The 23,925-nt window shown below is 39.2% G+C and overlaps 1 protein-coding gene across 2 annotated transcripts; it reads right to left on the bottom strand.

Annotated features, from left to right (window-relative positions):
* HSPH1 (heat shock protein family H (Hsp110) member 1) lies at nucleotides 1–23,302 on the bottom strand. Of its 2 annotated transcripts, XM_031465841.2 has the most exons (18): nucleotides 22,853–23,302; nucleotides 20,281–20,338; nucleotides 18,460–18,600; nucleotides 17,709–17,831; nucleotides 16,056–16,155; nucleotides 14,780–14,913; nucleotides 14,092–14,336; nucleotides 13,234–13,462; nucleotides 11,640–11,746; nucleotides 11,274–11,407; nucleotides 9,149–9,357; nucleotides 7,413–7,544; nucleotides 4,732–4,869; nucleotides 3,692–3,817; nucleotides 2,401–2,508; nucleotides 2,180–2,299; nucleotides 1,814–1,975; nucleotides 1–901 (listed from the first exon to the last, which is right to left on the bottom strand). In XM_031465841.2, exons 1-18 carry the CDS (start codon nucleotides 22,957–22,959, stop codon nucleotides 695–697), a joined length of 2,580 nt encoding a protein of 859 aa, XP_031321701.1. In that variant the 5' UTR covers nucleotides 22,960–23,302; the 3' UTR covers nucleotides 1–694. The 2 variants fall into 2 exon arrangements, with proteins under 2 accessions (XP_031321701.1, XP_031321703.1); XM_031465843.2 differs by lacking the exon at nucleotides 7,413–7,544 and having other exon boundaries at nucleotides 22,853–23,242.
* Between the last annotated feature and the right edge of the window lie 623 nt (nucleotides 23,303–23,925).

The following is a 23,925-nucleotide window of genomic DNA, read 5'->3' as shown; positions in this document are numbered from 1 at the left end:
TGACACCATAAGATGAACTTTATTTTAAAGCTCATAAAAGGCTTCACAACATCAGTTACAAACAGAATCAATGTTTCTTACATTTTACACCTTCACATGACAACATACCGAATAGCGAGAGAGAGATTTTAAAGGTTTGGTTCTGCATGCTGCTAACACATTTCACTAGCTTTTGCTTTTAGTCACTGGGTTGTTAATAATATCAAAGCAAAAAGTCATATTCTATTGGACAGAATTAATTTCAGAAAGCCCTTATGAAGTCAGACTTAGTCTTGTTTATAAACACTCACACCCACACACATGCTGAAATGGAGAGCAAAATGCAAGAAAACTACCTTGGCAGAAACAAATGCTTGAAGAGTTTAATCACAGCCCTCTTGAACAAGCGGTACAGTTTGGTTTTTTCTCCAAAGACAAAAGTCAATTTCATCCTCAGTGATACAAATGGTAATACTGCACAGAAGCTTAGTATGAATTCACAATTCCACAGGAATCTGAAAGTTACCAAGGCAATTTTCCCTTTTAGGATCATAAAGACTACAGACTTAAGCTTTTTCTTTTTCCATATAATAATACACAAAGTTTCTAAACATCCTTAAAAAAGAAAATATAAATAGTCTCAGTATGTTATGTAGAATCACATACTATGGCAAAATATTTTATTAATTTAAGGACTAAGCCAGGGTCGTGTCATCTAGTCCAAGTCCATGTTAATGGAGCTCTTCTCGTTAGGGTAACATTCGCCGTTCTGATGTGGGGGCTCAGCACTGAAACTGTTTTTGCCTTCTAAGTCCTCTTCCTTTTTATCAGCACCCGGGCCATTTGGAGTTCTTTCCAGTTTGGGCGATTCAATTTTTGGTTTGGGTTGTGTTACGACAGGTTCACAAGTGTTATTCAACTCCTATGAAAGGAAAACAAAACTAGTCATCAGATTAACTCTAGTTCATTTTCATTTCAATTAACTTTCCTACATACCCGGACCAGCATTGTTCCACCAATGCCAATTACACATACCTCAAAGAATTGCATTTGCTCATGACATTCGCCTGAAGCCTGATCAGAAGAGAAGTGAATACTATTCTACACTGTGCCAGGGTCTCGCCAAGTACTCATATATTGTTACCCCATTTACTCCTCGCAGTAAGTATTAAAAGGTAGGAATTATCATCCCCACTATGGAATGAGAGGTTAAATAACTTAACCTCAGGATCAGAAAAATTAGTAGACAAAGAGCTAGAATTCAAGCTTATATACAGCCCACTAACCTCAAAGGCTCATGTTAACCTTTACTGAGTATTTTTCCAGAGAAAGCAGTTCCTTGGTTTTCTTCCCAACTTCCTTCAAGCCTCATGCTCTCAGCAAGGCTTTCCCAGGTAAAATACCAGCCTGGGTCCCTCTCCATCGCCCCAAATTTCCTAAACCCTTTTGACTCTTAATTTTTACCCTTGGCACCTAACACAATCTGATATCCTTCCTTACTCGCTTATCGTAAAGTCTTCCTCGCACTGGCAGATGACTTCCACGGGGCTCATCTTTCTCTGTACACTGAAGGTTTAACCCCTAGAACAACGGCTGGCATATCGTAGGGGCTCAACAAGTGTATTTGCTGAACTTAATGAATAAATGAAAAAATAGAAATTTAACAGAATCTTATAAGGTCTTCTATATTTTGTAATATCAATAATGAACTAAAAAATGTGGTTCCAGGATGAGGTAAAAGATTTAAGGAAAAATGGCTATGTTTATAGTTCAAATGATTGCAACCGGAATCCCTAAGAAAACACAGCAGTAAGCGCTAGAGGGAAACACGCACCTTTATTTTTGCTCTGATTTCCTGAGCACGTACAACGGGGTCCTGGTCGAGACTCTTTTTAGCCTGGGCGTTCATGGCATTATTCATCCATTCCATCACTTCATTTACAGACTTCTCAACCTTTTTCATTTCAGACTCATCAATATGGTTATATTTCTCATCCTGAATGGAAAAGGGCATTCTGTAGAATTAAGTATTTAACAGTAACACCTAGTTTGACCCACTTTTCCGTAAGTTCAAATCTATCTTTGGTCAAACGCCAAAACCCACCTTCTAAATTGAGAACATCTGTTCCCAATGAAGGTCCCTCAACTTACACGCGAGCTTCTAACACCCAGGGAACCTCCTCACTGCGCACAGACTTACGTTGCTCCTGAAGTCAGCTGCTATCTTGGCGTAGTGCTGCAGCCTCTGTCCCAGTTCTTCAAACATTTTTGGCCGCTCTTCAGCTTCTTGAAACCGGATTTTAATTGGAGTGCCAATTTTCTAAAACCAAATGTAATGAATCAGTGTTTGTCATCACTGTATATTCAGAGTCTACAGTCTCAAGCACAAGTTCTGCCTTCTAGGGGGCGAGCAGGGCCTACCATTAATTCTTCCAACTTGTCCACATACGCTTGCTTAGCCTGGTCCTCTCCTTCTTCATAGAGCCAGTTCTCAGTCTCTGTGAGCAGTCTCAAAAAATTCTGATGATCCTATATATGAAACGTGAGATCAACATTTAGTGGCAATCATACTTAAAAAGTTTTCACAACAAAACAGTCATCTTCAGAAGTGTTAATCATGAAGATAGCTAATCTTATCTCTACGAAGGCACTTAGCTGGCTGTCTTCATTGAACAGTATCAGGGAGCAATAAACACTCCGCCATTAGCTCCATACAGTTATTTTACACGAGGGGTTGACAACTGTCCTTTGGCTATCCTTTTACACAGGGATGTTTGAGAATTTTTGGTAAACTGCTCTGATTGACTTTTAATAATTTTTCTTAGAAGTCCAACTTTGGACAATTTATACACTAAAATGTGATTATGGAAGAGCAATCATCTTCCTGCTCTCCAAAAAAAATTAGGTCTCGATTAGTCACTTTCTGTTCACTTCCACAACTATCAAATACTGCGAGGGAAACTGGACAAGTTGACAATTCAATCACTGAACACGTAAGTCACCCCCAACCAACTTACATAAAGCATGCATTTCTACTCTGGCTTTAGGAGGTCTAGCTGGTTTGGGCCATCTCTGCCTCAGAATCCCAACCATAAGAAATCCAGGAAATGTTAGGGCGGAGCCAAGAATGAAGCGTCTTACAAGGCAGCCCAAGGATCTTGGGATGAAAATAGACTCCAGACTTCATCCTGAAACCACCCTAGATTTCTATCTAGCGAATTTTTCTCCAAAGCCCACTTGTCACAGTTGTGCTTCTTGGATTTACTTAGAGCCATACGGCTTCTGGGAGCTCAGAAAAGTCTAAGAGGAATACTGGTGCCTGATAAACTTTGGCATCACTGGATCAACAAGTCTTATGGGATAAAACAATGACAGAGAGCAACCAAAGGACCAGAGTCATCAAAAAAATCTGAGGTCTTTGAAAGCAAGGATTTTCTCTCATTTATCTTTCTAGCCCCCAGTAACTGTGATGTCACAGACTACGAACAAATGTGTTGACAGGTTCTTTCTTTGATGGTAAAAACTAAAGCTATGGGGATAAACTAGAATAAAACTACACATCAGTAATGAGCCTCTCTCCATGACTTTGTTTATATCATCTCTACTTCAAATTGTTTTGTTTTCAAAAAGCTCAAGTTAGTTTAGACGTCAAATTTGATATTAAACACTTCATAATGAGATTACCTGAATAAAAACAGAGCTCTAAACATACCTGCTCACATATAAACTTTTCGTATGGTCCACACAGCTTGTCCCTGAACTCATACACATATTCCTCCACTGCGTTTTTAGCATCATTTCTTTCCTTTTCCAGTTTATCCTGCATTATCATCTTACCCTGTCAGGAAGCAGAAAAGGTTAATTCCAGTCTTCTCTTAACTATAACTAAATTTTAACTAGATTCTGGTGTTAATAAAAATCAATAATTATACCCAAAAAAAGTCTTAATAGTTCTAATATATACCTCATAAAATTCTCCAATAATTCCTACAAAGTTCTTCATTTTCTAAATACACAGAATGAAGTTTCTTTTTTAAACATTAATAAAGTTACACAGCTTTCACATTTCTGATTTAATACTAAGGGAAAAAAACCAATCTACTTTCATACAGTTTTGTTTTGTTTTCTTCTCTGTAGTTACATGGTCGTCTCCTAATGGGATCAGTACTGACCCATGTATAATGGCCGTAACACTTTGCTACCACATTTTTAAACCAAAGCTAAACAAATGTCCTTCGAGTCCACTTATTTATCAAATATAATACAAACGGAGTATAATTTATTATTAAATTTCTAAACACAATGTTCCCATCTCAGTAAAGGAAAACGGAATCTCAATTATTTCAAATATTCTAGACTACAAAGCAGCACGATGTACGTATTTTAACCGCAACATTTAGTGTGGCCTGAGATATCCACTGCGTTGTGTTCCTCCAAGCTAGAAGACAGCAGCATCTAATTTCTTCACATTAGAACTTGGGCAATCAAGTTTACACCAAGCAGAGAGATCTATGGTACAGCTCTCTTTAATAAGAATACAAAAACATAAACAAAACTTGTTTTAAAAAAATTAAACTGAAAATACAATTTTACAATTTTTCTAATTTTACTATTAGTTTTGGCTTTATCCTATCTCTAAAAATTGTATAAAACTTGAGGCACGGGACAGAATTATAGCCACTCATCTATTATGTGGGTAACAGGGACAACTAAACATATTCCAAAATAAAAATATTTAATTGAATTACTTACCTCTGTTTCTATATACATGTTAAGAAGGTCTTTCCCTAACTGCCAGACTAAGTTGGCTTCAATAGGTAGCTCAACATTCACCACCTTTATTTTGGGTTTTTTAGCTTCTGGAGGCTGGTCAACTTTTTTCTCATTAGCCTTGGGAAAGAGGTTAAAAAAAAGAAAAAGGGAGAAATTCTTAAATAATCCTTGAAAAACAAAAATCTCCCTATCATACTTACTGATGACTTAAGCAAAAATAAAATTCCTAAAATCACAAATTTGGAAGAATGTATAAGATCATCTAACTTCCACCTGCCCATTTTAAATCAGGGCTGCAATGACACTTAGACATGCCACACTTCCCTTCAGGAATTCACCAGGATATTCTTCTTTTCATATTAAATGTAATCTCTCCTGCTAAAAGCTCTTCTTCACAGCTCTTTACTTTCTAATCCCTTTAGGCAATGTTTGTGACTCCAAAAAAGAAAAAAATTTCATCAAATTACCACACCTTTAAATTATAGCCTACAATCTAAAAGTAATCCCAGATAGAATTTAACCAACTGCTAAACATGTTAGGATCAACACTATTCCTATAATATCTGAGTCTCTATATATCCCAGTATTAAACCTGCTTTAATTACAATTTGCTCTACTCTGATGAGTGCCTTTTAGACCTTCCTGAATGTGGACATTAGACACATACACATATATATGTATGTGTGTATCTATAGCTATTATCTCTCTCTATATCTTTATTCCTACTACCTGCCTTTGAGCCGTATCACTTCTTATAAGCAACTCTAAGGCATAAAGAGATAAAGCAGCAAATGCTGCTTAAGTTTTTCAAAATATGTAAATACAGGGCTAAAGAAGTAAGTATCTCCTATGGCCTTTGATTTTTCCAAGCCTTTTACAGTATTTTCATTTCTGCAGGTTCCTATAAGCACAAATGACAAAGAACACAATTTAGGAAACTCAGTCGTAGAACAGATCAGAAGACAACCAAGGGGCACTCAGCATGTACCCTGCCTGGCTGAGACAGTGAAACAGGAACAGATGGCCCACGAGGCACAGCAAGCGCTGGCACTGGGGATGGGTGGAGGGGGGGAGCTGTAAAGAATGTTAGAATTCCAAGCGCTCTGTAAGATGAAATGGGACTCGGAAGAGGCTCAGTGGCTTGCCTAAAATCACAAAGACAGAAACTGAACTAGAAAGCACGTTGCCCAGGCTTCTGTTTCAGTGATCCTTAGGAATCACGTCTCTGAAGTGCTGTGAGCTGTATCACTAGTAATAATCTGGTCAGTCAGCCTGCAGTCCCCATGTCTTCTTCCTTCTAGTGCATAAGAGAAACCTCCAATATATTATGCATGCTCTGGGGGCACGAAACAAGAAAGAAAATGAATCAGATGACACCTACACCCAGCAAAACACAGAACACAACAGGTATCTGGGGAACAAGTGGATGACAGCTACACGTATGGAGGTTAAGTCAGGATACGACCATCCAGCAACATTAAGCCAACTACTGAGAAAACCAGTGTATCACAAAATACACTCCACATGGCACAGACCAGGACCCTCCAAGGGCGTCTGTGATGATATTCCAAGGAGTTCAGCACCAGTGGTCCCACCTGCAGCTAAGAACACGAGATGCTACCCGATGTCACGCTGTAGACAGGTGCTGAGCCCACCGGCATGAATCAGCTCACAGTCAACACTCAGTGAAGAGAAGTGACGCTGAAATTAAGGAGCTGCTATTGCAAAGAAAGCAATGCTGCTATACCATCAACACATCACCTTTAACGGGAGGAAAAGGCTTTCAGAAACCAGAATCAGGACCTGCAGCTCATGGTAGAAGCCCCACAGGATCAACCGGGGCGTGGGGAGATTAAAAACAAAAACCTTTCACCAAGTGCGAAGGGTATTTTGATCCCAATGGACAACTCTCTGTAATTGTCTGAGGGTAAACAATTCTATCTTCAGAACATGACAGAACACCAAACTACTGATGAAAGTTAATCATTTATATGCAGCCTGCACAAAGAATGAAGTTCTGCAAAGCACAGATCTGGAATAACAATGGAAACTTCCCAATCAATATCCATGTGACCATGAATTGTTTAGGTTTGACTAGAAGTTATCATTTTTCAAGGCACATGACACAACTATTTAATTTAGCTTCTGATACATACTATGGAATAAGAAAAAAAGAATAATTACTTTGAAATGCAATCTGGTTATTACCAGATCATCATAATTAATTTATTTAAATTTGACAGGTGATTTGAGAGAAGAAAAAAGTTTACTAGACTCCTATAGCCCATGTATTTATCAGACGAATTCAGGTGAAAACTAATCACACAGCACTGCGCTGTGCCTACTTCGATGCTCACATTTGCAGACACCCCCAGCACTAGAGAAAACACAAAAGCTATGCATTCGCCGCTAGCTGCTTGGAGTGCAGTTAATCAAGAGAAGCTTTCAGGTCGAAAGAGCAGGATATTCAATTCTCTCAGATGAGCTGGAATACCTCTAACTGGTTTTAGTTGAAAAACACAGAAATTCAACAGGAAAAAAAAATTCTACACAGGATAAGACAACCTGGTGCTTGCTCTTGAAACTGCAGATTGAACGGTACCATTAATGATCACATGTTGCAACATTGTCTAATGGAATGAACTGGAAGAGTAACTCACTTTGTCAGCATCTGGGTTTTTGTTTTCTTCTGAGGTAAGTTCAGGTGAAGGGGGAGACTGTGAGGTTTGATGGCCATCAGTTTGTACCTGGGGCTGTGTTCCAGCTTCAGTGTTGTCTTGCTGGATATTTTTCTGAAATGAAAGCCCAGGCACAAAGGATGTAGACAGCAGGTGTACTTGTATAAGTTTAAAAGGTTACAGGGCACCACAGACAGTACACTCAATTTTTGAAATCTTAATAGGCGAGGGGAAAAGATACTGGATAAAAGCAAAATGAACACAAAATATTTGAAAACATCTTAGATATTTTACACCTGTAAGAAATTCTTTGAATGGTAGCAGTTAACACAGTTAAACACCATCAGCAGTAGGCATTCTGACTGATGTGATGACGACCAAGAACCCCCCTCTAAGACACCTTCATCTAGCCCAGTACAAGGATTAACTCTCAAAAGCACAGGAAATACCTTTACTCCAGGCCTCTATCCCAGAAACAAGCTCCCAAAACCTAATTTCACCAGCGGCCATCATGCATCTCGACAAATCTCAATTTCAAGAAACTTAACAGTTACATAAAATAACCAACGACCAGTCATCTGGGGGTTCATCATTTCAGTTTATAGAGAACCAAGACCCTCTCCGTTCCCACTCTTTGTGACCCAGCTATTTACACTCAAAAGGCCCCAGTATAAAGAACACCTGCCACATGTCAGGAGACACTGCAACCCCCAGGCTATCAGTGCTCTCTGTATCTTTCCCCATTTTTGGGCGAAGCTGGAAACATTGGAATTTAACTACTTTCTGCCCACCCTGAAGTCTCTCATACTTTTCTCTCCAGGCTTCAAGTTCCTAAGGCAGACACTGAAGTAGTCAGTAGCAACACACTCCTGATGTACATACACCCAAAAGGTACCAAGAGATTAGAAAAATGGTGTCTGTAGCCAAATGAGAAAGTTTATAACGCTGGTCATTTAACTCATTACACTGAAGTTTTTCCAGATGAGAACAAAACTAAAGCTCAGGCGCTAATGCACCTTAAATATCCCAGGAATGATAACAGTGACAACAGAGTTCTCTGACACGGAGCACTGCGCTCTCTCACATCTGATCTGAAACACAACACTGCCTGCTGCCTCACCGTAACCCAGATGTGATCTATAACAACTAATCTACTTTAAAGTTTCTTAAAAGTCTTCTGCTGACCATAGAAAACTAGCACTCATGCTAACAGAGGTCTGGACAGCCATGAACAAGCACGACCTCCTAGATTCTAGGCAGACACCTCCCTTGCCCTCCTACAACCCAGCGAACCACAGAAATCAAAGCAAGTTCTGAAATACCAAAGCCAATTTTGCCAGTTTTTTTTTTAAATGCTTTAATATTTTGTATGTATTTCACCAAACAGTTTTTGTTTTAGTCTTTTCTCTTAATCATCAGTCAGCATTTGATTTCTCAATATGTGGCCTATGTCTTTAAAAAAAAACAATTCAGAGAAACTTTACCCACTCATTAAATTGTCATATGCCAATTCAAATAAAGCTACACAGAATTTAGTCACAATTCACCAAACTCCAGGCTGTATGTTACCATCAACTTAGCGACTACTATTGTCATCATTACCCAAAATTTTAATTGAAATTAAGAAAAATAGATTTTAACCCGTCCCCTCCTGTTTATTAAGGCTTAGAATTAAGTAAACCATATATTCTAACTCAAAGGCTTATCCACAAACTTACCTCAGCGTCTGGGTTTTCCTGTGGCCTCTGATTCTGACACTCCATATCTGCTTCAACAGAAGATGCTTCGTTTTCCTCGGTTGGAACTTTCTCCACCATGGATGCCGTAGAGATGGTGAAAATGCCGTGGGTGTTGACTCGCACTTTGACTTTCACTCTAGATTTTTCTCCATCTTTCTGTGCAGAAACATTCTGAACTATGAAGCGGCCTAGAAGAAAAAGAAATGGACAATTTTAGTATTGAATCTAAATCTCTATCAAGAAGACTAAAAGTTAACATTGCTATTTCAAACTCTCCCCATTTTCTCTGCCACCTGAAATTAGATTTAAGCCCTTTAATGTACACTATAACCATAACCTTTTAAAACAGGCTTACAGGTACACAGTATACTTACAGTAGTTGAGATTAGTCTTAATATGCCATAAAACCTTCAAAGGCAAGGGCACTTTTGTTACTTTCTACTTAATACATCTGACATAAACCCTGTAAGACTGAGGACAAGCCGTCCCTGCCTCTTCCTTCCCTGTTTCTCTAGGTGAGCACAACCCAGACACGCAAGCCTTAAGTATAAGGCAGATGATACCAAGCACTTGCTGAATTTTGATTCAGAGAATACTGTTTTGTTGATTGAATAAACATTTTCCTACGTTTCAAATAGGCAAGGTGAGCTAAAACCTGTATCAAAGCCTGAAATTATTATGCATTATAGAGAAGTTCCAGAACATTACCGAGTAGGAGTTAGGAGTGGTAACTCTGACCCAGACTACCTGGGCCTGAAACTCGGCTGTGTGATCTGCTGCAAGTTACTTCAGCTAGCTTCTGTGGTCTGAGTTGGTAAGTGTTTATTTACAGTGAGCACTTAAAACTCTGGAACCAAGCACTGAATGTCAGTTATCACCTCCACCAACAGTACTGTTACTACAGAAACCACTAAAGAAAATTGAGTATTTTGAACCTATTATACACAAAGCACTATGTGAGATTTAATAGCCTTGTATTTAAAGTGCTGTCTACACAAACACACATAGTTATATTTACTAGGTCAGTGAAAGATGTTGGAATAGACCTTCATTAAGTATCAAATCACCAGGTTCAGGAAATAATTGCCATAGATCCATTTAAAGAAACAAACTGACACAACATGGAAGAGAGAGAGAAAGGGAGGGAGAAAGGAAGAGCATTTACTGAAGGGCATCCAGGAAGACTCACAGAAGAGACAGAAACATGTAAGGTGGTTTTTACATGTACGTGCAAGCTTTTCAATTTTAGTGATGATATTAAAGACTTGATGCCACACTGAAGAGCTTAGATACTATCCTCTGCACAACGGGGAATAGAATCCAGCCTGTTAAAATTTAAGCCTATATTCAGTGATTCCTTAAACTAACTGTCTATCAATAAATTCTTAAAAACTGTTTTTAAAAATAAAACAACTCTTGTGTCAGAACATTTTTAGTTTTAAATAGTACGAAAGAAAACACAACTGGCCAGGTTAGACTCCTTCAAACAATTTCATTATGAAAAGGTATGGGGCAAAGACGAGTCCTGACAAGATCTAGCATTATTGGCAAATTTTACCCCCAGCCTGGGAAAGAGGCAAGGCTATTCAAGAAGATGCCTGTAGCTCTCTCTCAGATTTCCAGTCATTATGGGTCAAACTAGGTGGACAGTGTCCAGCTTCTTAAAGAAAAATGTACCAAAAAAGATACATTTTTTAAAAAGATTATAATACAAGGGTGTATTTGAGAAGTAGTTTTAATGGTCGATGAACCAGATTTTAAATTGGAAGTAACATTCTGCAGATAACATTTCATCCAGAGGAAAGGTTAGTATTAAAAGTAGGTGGTAATCCTATAAGTATAGACTTATTAGAAAAAGAAAAACACTCAACTCTCCTAAATATACACACTTGGAAGTAACAGCAGCACTGGAAGTCATTTCCCCCTACAGGCCAGTTTATTCACCAATAAAACAAAGAGCTTTCCCCATCACCATTATCCCAAACTGAAAATGTCTTCACATGGCATTACGGTCCACTCAACACTGCTAAGAGTAAGAAAAGTGTTTAAGCCTGGACACTAAGTAAATGACATCTTTAAAAGATAAATACAATTAACTGCTTACCTATTTTTGCTTCTGGATATGGAACTCCTTGAGGATCAGAATAGAAAGCTTCTAGCTCAAAAGGCCCACTTCTCAGGAAGGTGAGAACTTTGGAGAAAGGAGCAGCGTGGTTCCTGCTAAAGACCTCGTGGACGCTAGGCGAAGGGAAAGGCATCGTCAGAAGCTCAGAGTCCACACTCACGGTGCAGCACAAGCAGAACAGAGTCTAGGACCTGTGTCTGCCTTGTCCCACCACTTACAACCCCAAATGGGAGAAATACTTGGTATGTTTGGTTGTTCAGAGGTCCCAATCACTCTACCATAAAAGCCATTTGTTAATTTTTCTTTATATTACACAATATCTGAAAGATATTTTCTCCTACATACCCCTCAGCATCTTCTGAATCGTGGTTCCAGACCAGAGATATTGGAAAAGGAACTGCATCGGTGACGGAAAATTCTCTAACTTTAAATGCCGGAGAAAGGATTGCACACTTTAAAAAAAAAAAAAAAGATCATCATGAGCACATGAAAAATTTCACTCACCTTTTTAATACAAAACTCAACTAGGATGGGTAGGTTTAAATTCAAATACAAAATTGCTTACGTGTCTTAAGTATATGTGAATTAAGCATAAGTGATTTAGCCCCTAAATACTATGACAATCACCAGCTATAAGTACAAATAACACAAGGAATCTTAGGATAGTAATTGTTAATTAGTAGCAAGGTTCAGAGAGGCTTAGGAAAAAACACTGGTCTTTTCATAAATGCCCTGCTGACAGCCATTTCACAAGCTGCATCACTTGTGAACATGTATATACATCGCAGCAGCTCTGTCCACATCGCCTTTTAACCATCTAAGAAACTGAAAAAGGGTAAAACCCAAAGTGTTCCTAATTTCAAGTAATTTTACGAATGAAGGAAGCAATGGCAAATTCAAATTTGAGGTAGACAACACCCAACAGACCAACAGGTGGATTTAGATTTGTCACATGAAAATGACTAAATAGATGACTAAATAAAAAGTCAATTAAGGGGGAGGGTATAGCTCACATGGTAGAGCGCACGCTTAGGATGCATGAGACCCTAGGTTCAATCCCCAGTACCTCCTCCAAAAATAAATAAACCTAATTACCTCCCCCACCCCCACAAAATAATTTAATAGTACAATAGTAAATAAAGTATTTTTTAAATAAATAAGTAAATTAAAGTCAATTATTTCTTGAATAGCACAGGATTCTTCAAAAGAGAAGCCAAAATAAGCTCTACTTCTTAAAAAAAACTAAAACTTCCAAAGTTTGGGGGAATTAATGCAGGAGACATACTCCATTATCAAGGAAAAAGCAAAAACAAAAACCCATAAAACATGATGCATCTTGATGATGCAATGGATTATCAGCAGTGGTCAGCATATATTCTTTTAAAAAATGTTAGAGTACTCAGTCTAAATATTTTTGTCTAAAGAATCTCTTGCTTTATATTAAAAAAATACCGCTAACTAGATCAAGTTAACTTCTAGATTGGATGCTCTTGCTTTCACAACCTTTATGCCTCTGGGCTGCCTATTTGTTAAGCAAGTTAAAACCACCTGTTAGCTAATCCTCTTACCCCTGCCAACTTCCCCCAAATTATTCCTTTTTACACCAGGTTGCCATTCTAATTCCCTTCTGTGTGCTTTGTAACATCTGTCACCACCACAGAGCTAACCAGTGCTTTACAGCTGTGTTTTTTATGATCCCCCCAGAATCATCCCAGTTTGAGAAACACTAGTTCTATAGTTCTTTTCATCTTAAATTTCCTAACTCTTCCAGATTTGAAGATCCTTGTGCCCCTACAGCCTTACAGATTTATTAAGAAGTAATTCTCTTGTGGAATCTAACTGGGCACTGGGCCCTGCTCACCTGATGACCCCACCACAAAGGAGAAATGGGTGAGGAATGGGCACCAAGAGAAAGACGGGCAGACAAGGCAGTACGTACCTGTAGCGCGCATCCTCTGGCCACTGCTTCATCTGCATTGAGTGTCGTGCTAATATCTTTTCCAAAGAATTTGGCAATTTTTTCTTTCACAGCTGGAATTCGTGTAGTGCCTCCAACTATCTCAACAGCACTCACATCTTCTACTTTGAGCTGAGTTTGTTCCATCAATGAATAAAGTGGAACTTCTATCTTTTGCAATAGGTCAGCACAGAGTTCTTCAAATTGTGCCCTTGGCAATTAAAAGGAAAACTTTATAAATATTTAGGAAAATTATCTTAAAGCCAATATCCTGTCCTATTTTTTTAAACAATAAGTCTTATCAACCCAATGAATCTTTTTCCTCAGATACCCTGAATTCCACATGAGCCAAGTTCAACTGTATCATAATTTGTAACTTTTTTTTCCCCAAAAAATACACAAAACAGATGTAGAAAGGTGACAGGGGAGAAAATCAATCTGAATGGTATTACTGGAATAAATCATTTTTATGTTAAGATTGCCATTTCATTCCTTAATGTTTCATGTGATCCGATTTTGATTACTTTGAATACTTCCATTGACTTCAAAGTATTTCTGTGAAATGTTTTGTGAAACCATTACTCAATCACTGGCCCAGAAATACTGAAAAGTGAATACCACCAAAAAGACTTAGTCAGTCATGAGGGCACTTAGCAACGCTCTCTCTTAGAACCCCCTTTGCAGATGTAACCCTAGTTCTAACGGTTCTGACTTCCAACAGGTCCTATACAATCTTGAGACGTGGGCCGAGATTCACACCACCACAGCTAGAACTGACGCCCAGGCTATAGTTTCAGCAAGAAGTTCCTTCTATTTAATCTGGCAGAATTCAAGACACACCTGTTCATCTTCCCCGAAACATCTTTGTCATTCATAAAGCACTCGATATTCAGTGGTAGATCCGTGCTGTTAGAGCTCATTAGCTTTTTCAATTTTTCACACTCCTGATACAGACGAAGGAGTGCTCGAATTTTGGATTTTGCATCCAACTTGTACTTAGTTTTAAATTCTGCACAAAAATGTTCCACTAACTTTGCATCAAAGTTTTTTCCTCCTAAGAAAGGATCAAAAGCTGTTCCCAGTACCTAATTTAGTTAAAACAACAAATAATCTGGTTATTTTCAATAATATTGGTAACTAGAATCTTAAATATTACTACTCAAACAAGTAAATAGTAATAGGCTCAAGATTTCTATTTAAACTACAACATGAAATCCAAGTCAGTTAGGAGACAGGTAACTACCTAATCTAAATGCAGCTAAAAACCAAAAATATCTTAGAGACTTAACAATTACACGGGATAATCTTTTAAAGCTTTTCTTCCCTAAGCAAGAACACTTGAAGAGTACGGTAAAGCAAACACGTCATCTTTAGGGAGATCAACCTTAGCAATGACTCTCTGTTGGTATCTTTAGCCAAAACTCTTCATTACCTAGAAGAGCACAGTCAAAAAACTCAGCAGCTTACATTAATGACAATTTTAGCACATTTAATATTTGGGTCACTTAGTTCCAATTTATGACTTTACCTTCAATTTTCCCTTGTTAAAGGCACAGGCAGACACTTGAAAAGCTGAGTGTCCCATATCAACAAAAACCACTATTCGAGGTTTCTCATCCAGGCCTGGGAGATCCTGCTTATAAATTCCATAATTCAAAGCAACTAAAAAAAAATTAGTATGTTTCAATTCTTTGGTTTGCATTTTCTTAGGAATTTCATTGTTACTGATATAACTACACATGCAGGAAACCTGACTATACTTCGATCAATTAAAGATGAACATATTCCTTTCATATCTGACTTCACACTAATTTTCTTGGCATCAATTACCTTATCCCTTTGTGATTTTAGAACAATGTTCTATCACTTTTAAATAAATGGGGAGACATAACAGAAAAGACAAACATGATTGCAAAACAATGGAATGTAATCCACATGTAACCACAAACAGAATCAGACTCATTACACAAATACTTACATTTCAACCACAACCTGCTAGAGACTGCTTATCCAAAAAAATTAAGAATTTAATATACAACTAGAGCAACTGTAGTTCCTACCAATTTGATCCAAGGTAAGTAATTGATCTACCTTACACAGTCTGTGTTAGCTTTTTTTGAACCCACCGTATTCCTAAATATGTATACTTAAGACGTCGTCAGTACCGAGTTCTTAACACATCTATTAAGTATATACTAAACACAGCCTGTTCTTGCTGTGCCTGAATACATGAGGCTATACCTGACTTTGAGTCCGTCTATAATCACAATGAACTGACAGAAGCTCCAGGAGCAGGTGAGTGAGTGCTCTGCTCCACACCACACCCACTCCTAACACAGGCCCAGCAAATGGTACAGCTTAAATCAGTATCTGATAGAAGATGAATGATCAACTCCTAACTACATATAACTGGAAAGTATAGAAGAAAAAAATATTTTAAACTAAATCAGTGGTCAAGGTAGTTGTAAAAGTAACAATCGTAAGGTTTTGGGAAAACTTACTTAACTATAAAAACATGTAAGGAAATTAAAAAAAAAAAACTAAATCCAACACACTAATTCAAAGGATTAGATATATATATACACACACAAGAAATTTCCTAATGAAAGCAAATTCATAAATTTGACAAAGTGCCATATTCTCATTAAAACAAGCATCTGAAAGGCTTTCAAATCTAACACATGCTTTTTTAATAAGCTGTGTTTCTACACCTACATGAAAGTGTTTGATAACAGACCCAGTGTGTCTTAACTTTAGTTTGGACAGCACATTAACTTCTACACAAAAGCAGGTTTTCTTCTTACCAGCTGTCATGTCGTTCATAAGTCTTAAGCAGTTTAGGCCAACAATTTGTGCAGCATCTAAGACAGAGCGCCTCTCCGCATCTGTGAAGAAAGAGGGGACCTACAAACAAAAAGGGAAAGGATTTAACTCACCTAGATCACAAAAATGCATACCAACTCCTCACAGCCACTTGTAATAAATTCACAAGAGCCCAGCTAAACAGTCCCCAGCCAAGATATGAAACAAACAGAACTTCAGACTAAGTTTCTGGCAAGTTCTTAACGTTCAGAAACAGTAACTACTTTTGAAAAGATTGCCCTAGAATTATCACATCAAACTCACTATAACAAAATTTTAACCTGAAATAAAAAGTAATCAGGAGTATTCATTAGACACATTAACAGTTACTTAAATCTAACAGAAAGTTTTAACTTTAAGTGGATGAAATACCATTTCCAAACTAGTCTTAAATTTCTGACATTTGGAAATTGTTATGCTAAGTCAACATTAAATGTTACATGTAACTAAACTATAAAGGCGACAGGCACTTAAAGGTAATACAGGGCTAATTCTAGCCACTGCCCTTTAGCTTGGCTAGTCATTGTGCATTAATAGGTGGAGTACCTTCTAATTCAGTAGACCTGGAATACACTCATATAATCACACAACTGGAAAGCGCCTAAGGGAAAACCTGGTACACTGGCTTTCATGTTTTTTCCCATAGTAACTACGAATGCTTCAGAAAGAGACAGGGGCAAGAGCAAAGGTGGGGTCTCTGCTCACCTTTCAAATCAGAACACTACTTTCTTGAGTTTTCCATATTAGGTTATTTAAAGGGAAAAGAAAAAAGGAAGAAGGAAGGACCACTGATATAACTTAATTCTTTAATTTTACCAAAACCTAACAGCATTTCTCCAAGCAAGACCCAGACAGCCCCTTGGTAGAACACCTTCTGTCTTGCAAGAGAGAAATTTTAGCCTTTCTGCTTCTATCCTTTCATATCCCAGGATGCACTGCCATAAAGGCTTCTGACATGTCTGGGCAGCCCACCCTGCCCCGGATGTGATGCAAACCAGGCCGAAGGTAAATTCATTACAGACAGTCCCGGTGCAGAGCATAATCCCAGCAGATTAAGAAATGACTGGAGGCATCTGAGAGCGCAGGACTGACAACAGCTTTTTGGTGTCCAAATAAGAGGCAGCTTTTGTACACTGCAAGTCCTCCTTGACAACCTAATTATCAACTGTCCATTGACGCAGTGAGCTTGCCAGTGCTAAATGTAACAGTCGGTTATATTTCAAAGTAAATGTTCACCAAAAACTAATTCACTGGTTCTCACGTGAGGGTGGAATTCTGAACAGCTCCCATCTAAGTATACAAACTGTCTAACAACACATCAAGTAACTTTAGAATATCCTCCAATTCAACCAGTCAGTCTGTATTTTCAAAAAGCCTGACAGAAGATTTTGATTTGCACCACCACTCAAGAACCTCTGCAACTTCTGGCTAAAAATACCACTCAAACCTACTCTTAAATGCTGCTGAACACTATGTTAATACAGTCCAGGGGAATTCTGATCTCTACAGAACAGCTTTCACACATTCAATATTAAAAAATAACATAAAGAAAGCAAATTAAAATGAAACACATTTCCTTGCTGAATTCTACTTACTGAAATAACACAATCTGTTACTGGCTTCTTGAGGTTGTTTTCAGCAGTTTCCTTTAACTTAGTCAACAGCATGGCTGTTATCTGCTCCACACTAAATAGATGCTCTTCATCCATGTACATTACCTATATTGAGGAAAGAAAAATGTTTTAAATACTATGATTCTTAAAGCTACATACTAATATTAACTTCCAAACATTATTACATATTCTCTTCCAGAAAATCTTTATTGTTACAGCTGTTCAGAAAAGGAGGAGGAAAGGAATGGTAAAAGGAAGAGAAAACAGGGAAAGGAAAGCTAAGAACAAAGAAAGATTTTTTCCCCTAGAGATGAAGAGGAGGAAAAAAAAAGCTGGGGCAGGTTTTCCCCATATCCAAAGTACTAGTCAAAACATTATAGAAGGTAGTAAATTTCCACTCTAACTGAAGAGATGAATCACTGGGATAAATATTATTTTGTGCAGATCACAAGACAGGAATGCAACAGGAATAAACACCATGAGGCAACTCTAAATTTTACAATTGCCAATAAGTCACAAAAAAGTTGTAGCAGTATATACCATATGAATAATTTTCAATGATGATTTAAACATAAACTTACAGTTTAAGAGAAGCTAGATAAATAAGTAAGTTTTTAAGAACACCTTGCCCAATTAACAAAACTGAGTTAAATATTTATTAAGAATTAAGTACATTTCTCTGTAGATGAATTAGACCATTTCCTAGAAAGGAACCTAAGGTCAATTATATTACCTTTATTCCAACTCCTCCATTTTTCATTGGAACCAGATCGTAACTTAAGTTTTCCTTCTCCTTTTGAATGAAGGGGTCACTGAATGCTCGACCATGAAACCTCTTGAAATTAGATACTGTATTGTTTGCATGAGTGATTTGCTGCAAATGAAATTTGAGATTTAATTTTTTTTTTCCTAATTTCCACACCTATTAGCAATTAAGAAGAAAGTCAAATGTACAACTCAAACCATAGGGATGTAAGTCACTTTTCCTAGAGCCCTAAATTTCTCCATCAGTGAATAGATTTTATTCTTCTTCCCCAACAGAAATGCCAGAAGGGAGGCCGTGAGAGGGACACACACAGACTTCAAAATCTCCAAGATAAACTCGAAGACAGTGACACTATCACTACAGGTCTAAGTAACTCCCAAGACCTATACGTATTCCTTCCCCCTACTAAACCTGCAAGTTTTACACCTAATGAATAAGTGAAAAAGGAGATCTAGCAGCAACATAGTCATATTACATTTTTTTAAAAACAGTTAATTGTCATAGTCTATTAAGTTGCTAAGTGGTTAGAATAAATATTTGGGGCCACAAAATACATGGATTGCTACTTGACCTATTAATAGCATATAATACTAATTATCGATATCAAAAAGCAGAAAAAGCAAGGGTAATTCACAAAACCCCTGTATGAGGTGGTGCTTTCGCTGCACGTACAGGTTTTTGATGATCAGGCTCTGGACTTACAAGTCCCATTTCACAGCATATTTCACGCAAAGATGTCAGCACTGGGAACTTTATTTAAAATACAAAAATAATTAAAAGATAAAAAACTAAGACTTCTAAAGTTACTAGCTTGAAAATGCCAAAACAGTTTACTATTTGCTGTTTTCTCTGATCTACACTTTTTAAAGGGAAAAATATAGCTTGACAACACTAGTTTTCAAATAATATGGAGTAGTATTCCAGGATTTAGAGTTGTTTCTTTTTTAGCATATTTTCCATACTTAAAAGAATTTTTTCAATCTTTCTTTTTTAATTGAATAAATCCAACATGTAACATTGTATAAGTTTAAGGTGTACAGTGTATGTTACTTTTACATGTTGCAATAGGATTGCTTTCAGTCCCTTCCTTAAAAGAGTCTCAAAAGGAATTTTCATATTTCATATTTACTTTTCTCCTCAGCTCCTACATTTCAACAGTTATAACGTGAGCCCCAAATGGGAGCCACATAGGTAAATTTTCAAGTCCTGTTAATAAGGAAACCTAATTCCGAAAAAGGGTGAAATTAATTTCAATAACCTATTCAGCTTAGTATATCTAAAATATCATCATCTCCACATGCTCTCAGTGTAAAAAATTTATGAGGTGGTTTACTCTTTATTTAAGTCTTCGAAATCATGTATTCTGTACCTTACTTTTCGATTCAGATCAGGTACACTTCAAGTGCTGCAGAGCCATGGGGAGCCAATGGCCACCACGTAGACGGCAGAGCCTGGACAGAAGCTCTCCTCCTACCACCTTAATTAGTAAGTAACCTGGAAACACTTTTAAACGCAGAACTTCTTAGATGTTCCTTCTATAAAAGGAATCCTTAACTCTTAAATGAATATCATGAGAAACTTCACATGAAAGAACAAGTGTCTCATTTATAATTTTTAAAAATTAGATAAATTAGAAGGTAGCAAAGTATCTAAGAGCTCAAAGGAATACTTGCATTACAGTTCTAAAACAAAAAAATAGATAGGCTTAGGTATTTCATGTTCTTATGTCTGAGATTTTACATTTAAAACCTCTCCCCTAAAAAGTGATCAAAATTCTCTTAAACCTACCTGATTTTTGGCTGCAACTCCAATTGTTCTGTTTTTTGATCCAAATGATATGACTGATCTGGAAGAAATTTTAAAAGCATGTTTCAAAAATGTTAAAAAGCATAAATGTGAACATTTTTAAATGACATGAGAAAGATTCTAATATAAATGTCCTACCCATTCATGGGGACTGGGGCACAAGGACAGCACAATTTTGAAGTCTAAAGCTTCAATGACTCTAAGAGGGGCCCCCTTAACTGCTACTGTGAGAATCCAATCTAGGTGTCAGTTGTACCCCACCACCCATCCCATCCCCATCCCAGATCCAGTCTGCTCGTGGATCAGAGAACATTTTCCAATACCAGCATAATTCTCTAGGCTCCAATTGTTAGGAAGTGGACAGTAACTCTGAAAATGCTTTGAACAGTTAAAGAGTATTATTAACATGGCCTGAGATGCATGATTTAACAAAGTATGGTGTAACCACTTTGCAGTTACCAACTCCATACAAATCTAAATATCACTATCATACTTATTGCTGTCCTGAAGGTACCATTTGACTCTTTAGGATCAAAAGTTTTTATACAATTAAATTGATACAAGTAAGCCTAAGTTATGCTTCTGGAATTTAAAAGCACAAAACAGACTCCTGTATGGAAGAAATCTACTTGAGGAAGCCAAGTAGAAGCAAGTACCACAGCAGAAACAAGTACAAATGCTGAGGAAAAGGACTGAATAATCAGTTACATTAAGTCAGCTTTGACGAGCAAAGTGACTTGTAACTGAGTCAGCCTTCTGAGAAATGGAGACAGAATGGTAGCACAGAGCAGAGAAGTCTCGTCAGAAGGAAGGAAGTGAATTAGGTTTTAGAGGGCAGATAAGAGTAATGGTACCATAGGAGCAAAATGGGATATACTGAGGGCATTAAATACCAAGCTGAATCAAATTTAAATCTGCTGTAACAGAAACATCTTTGACCTAGATTATTTGAGCAGATGCTCAATCACATCCTAAAAGCCAGCGAACTGTTGGAGCAAAGGCTAGATCTTTAAAATTCTTTCCAAAAACCTAGTATCACTCCAAGCTCAGAGTAAATATACAGCTGTAGAACAAATTCACTCATTTTCCAAGGGGAGAATGAAATCAATTACACTAAACAGAAATTAACAGTAGCCAATGCAGTTGAACCAAATATCTATCTTCCAAAAAATATTAAAAGAAACTCCAATACTACCCTCAGTTTACCACGTTTTAGAGCCCTATCTGTCATCTTTAGTTTCACACTGGTCACTGTAGCCACGTAATTTTTTCTTACTCTCCTTTGAGCTTTTCTTCCTTTCATTGGATCAAACAGAAAAAAATGTAAACTGCACCCAGGCATGAAAGCCTGAGAAACTGTCTTCTTTCTTACTAGACTCCCATCACAGCCCTTTGCACAGCCAAAGAAAAGACTATATAGATTTACAGAGGTCCATGCATGAGATGCTCAGGGAGTAAGTCTTCCCAATGCAACTAATACTTAGATGTTTGGGATTTGCCATTCACTTTTCATAAATACTCTTCGTGATACAAGCCCCCAGTCATTTCACCTTTGGGCTCAATGTTTCATTCTACGATTTTTACCTTGGGTTTAAGGCATTAAAAATAAATACCTACATCATTTTCCCTGAGAAACAAAACAGTTGTTTTTGTTAGTGCACATACAGGCATGTTTCCATGTATTATGCTCAGAAATTAAGACCCCCCCCCCAAAAAAAGTTGCTTTTTAAAATGTTAACCTTTGCCCACCACGCGCTGCTGTAGAATATACCACTTAACTCAGTGACAACATCCACACTCTGGAGAGCTTCTAGCACAAAAGTACGCAATTTTTATTTTCTCTCCTTCTTAATCATGCAAAATTAATAAAGAAATTAGGGCACGACTTGGGATTCTTCTTTAATGGCTCTCATAAAATGAGCAAAAAAGCCGTTTACATCTTCCACAAATGATCCAAGAGTAAGAGCAGGCAGATTTATCAGAGGAGTGTTCTGTGGTCGCTAACAACAATCCGCCCTCTCACTGCTCAAGCAGCAGCATACAGGCTCTGGAAGCTTCCAGTTCATTTCGAGATTCACAATGCGGAAGAAAAAAACTCGGCAGCCCGGGATCTGCGATGCAGAGACATGTTTGGAGGGAGGGGGCCGAGTTGGGGGCGGCTAAGCCAGCTCAGAGAAGCCGGGTGGGGAAACGGGGGCGGCCGCGGAAAGAACTGGCTGAAGCTTCTTGCCTAGAAAAGGGATCGAAGTCTCGGCCTTGGCCGCACCCCGGTCCCCAGGAGGAAGCCCATCCAAAGTGACGACCCTAGAAGATTAGACTCTCGGGCTTCTCTTGGCCCCGCGAACCCCGGAGACACCCCCTCTCCGATTTGTGCCCCCAAGACCCCTCGCCTACTCGGCGGCCGGGCGGCCAGCATCCTGACCCCACGGAGGGGCGCACCGCTTCCCACATCGCCCTCACTTCGTCCTGGTGATCCGCAACCAGTCTCAAGCCTGGGGTCCCCACGCTCCCCGCCCCCGAACCTCCCCCCAGCGCCCCGCAGGCTCTCACTTACGGGGTACACCGGTCACTGAACTCGTTGGCGATGGTCTCGATGCCCCCGGCCCGGGCCACCGCGATGTAGCAGCTCTGCGAGCCCACGTCCAGCCCCACCACCGACATGGCCGGTTCTCGGTCCGCCTCCGCCTTGGGTCTGGGTCTCGGTCTGCGTCCTCTGGCCGCCGCTTCCTGCCCCGGCCACGCGCGGCTCCCGCAAGGTTCGCTCCTGTCACGCAGACGGACAGACGGACAGCAACCGGTCAGGCGCCTCCGGCTTCCAGGGAACAGTGGCGGCTCGCCGATAAATCTCCACTGGAGAAAACGGCGTTCAGTCTCCAAAGGTCGCTCCGCAGCTCCGGCTGGCTGCCTGGATCTACAGCCGCTGGCTCACCGGCGCGCCGCTGAACTACCGACCCAAAAGGGGAGGTCCCAGCTCCTCAGCCTTATGTATCGCACTGATCGGAACTTTCCAGAATCTGCGGCATTTACTCACCGGCGCCTCCACCGGCCCCTCCACGTGCCACTTCCGCTTCCTTCTTCTCGAGCCTTCTCGAAAGATTCTACCCAATGGGTGGCTGGTCCCTCTGGGGACGACAGTCGTTGCCATGGCGGCAGGACAGCCGCTCCGGCGCTATTTGCTCAAGCAGGCCAAGCTGACCCGCCCACGCCCCGCCCCTCCCTAGCTAGGGGCTCTTCGCTGTCCTAATAAAATGGACAATGAAAAATGACTCGAAAAATCGTAATCTTCGTGATTTAATAATGAGCGATGGTGTCCGACCCTTAGACTCGAAGGAGAGGCTGAGCAGGCGGGGACACACATCCCTACTTCTGCAGAGACCCGAGACGCCCGGACGCCAAGGAGGCCGACCGGCTCTCAGAGGAGCGTGTAGGGAACCGTAGTCAGGCTGGAGGACGGTGTCGCCTTGCATGCTGGGATGTGTAGTCCCGGCCGCAGAGCGTGCTGGGAGCTGGCTTTGTCTTGGGGGACTCGCGGGAGAGGCCGGCTTCCCTCTAGCGCTTTTGTGCGCATTCCTCAGTGATGGCGTTATTTCTTTACCCTGCTTTCTCGGTATCCGCTTCCACTATTGT

The sequence above is a fragment of the Camelus dromedarius genome, chromosome 13 (assembly GCF_036321535.1).
Source record: "Camelus dromedarius isolate mCamDro1 chromosome 13, mCamDro1.pat, whole genome shotgun sequence".
NCBI classification, from domain to species: domain Eukaryota; kingdom Metazoa; phylum Chordata; class Mammalia; order Artiodactyla; family Camelidae; genus Camelus; species Camelus dromedarius.
The sequence above is the reverse complement of the archived record's forward strand: the minus strand, read 5'-3'. Positions and strand labels throughout refer to the sequence as shown.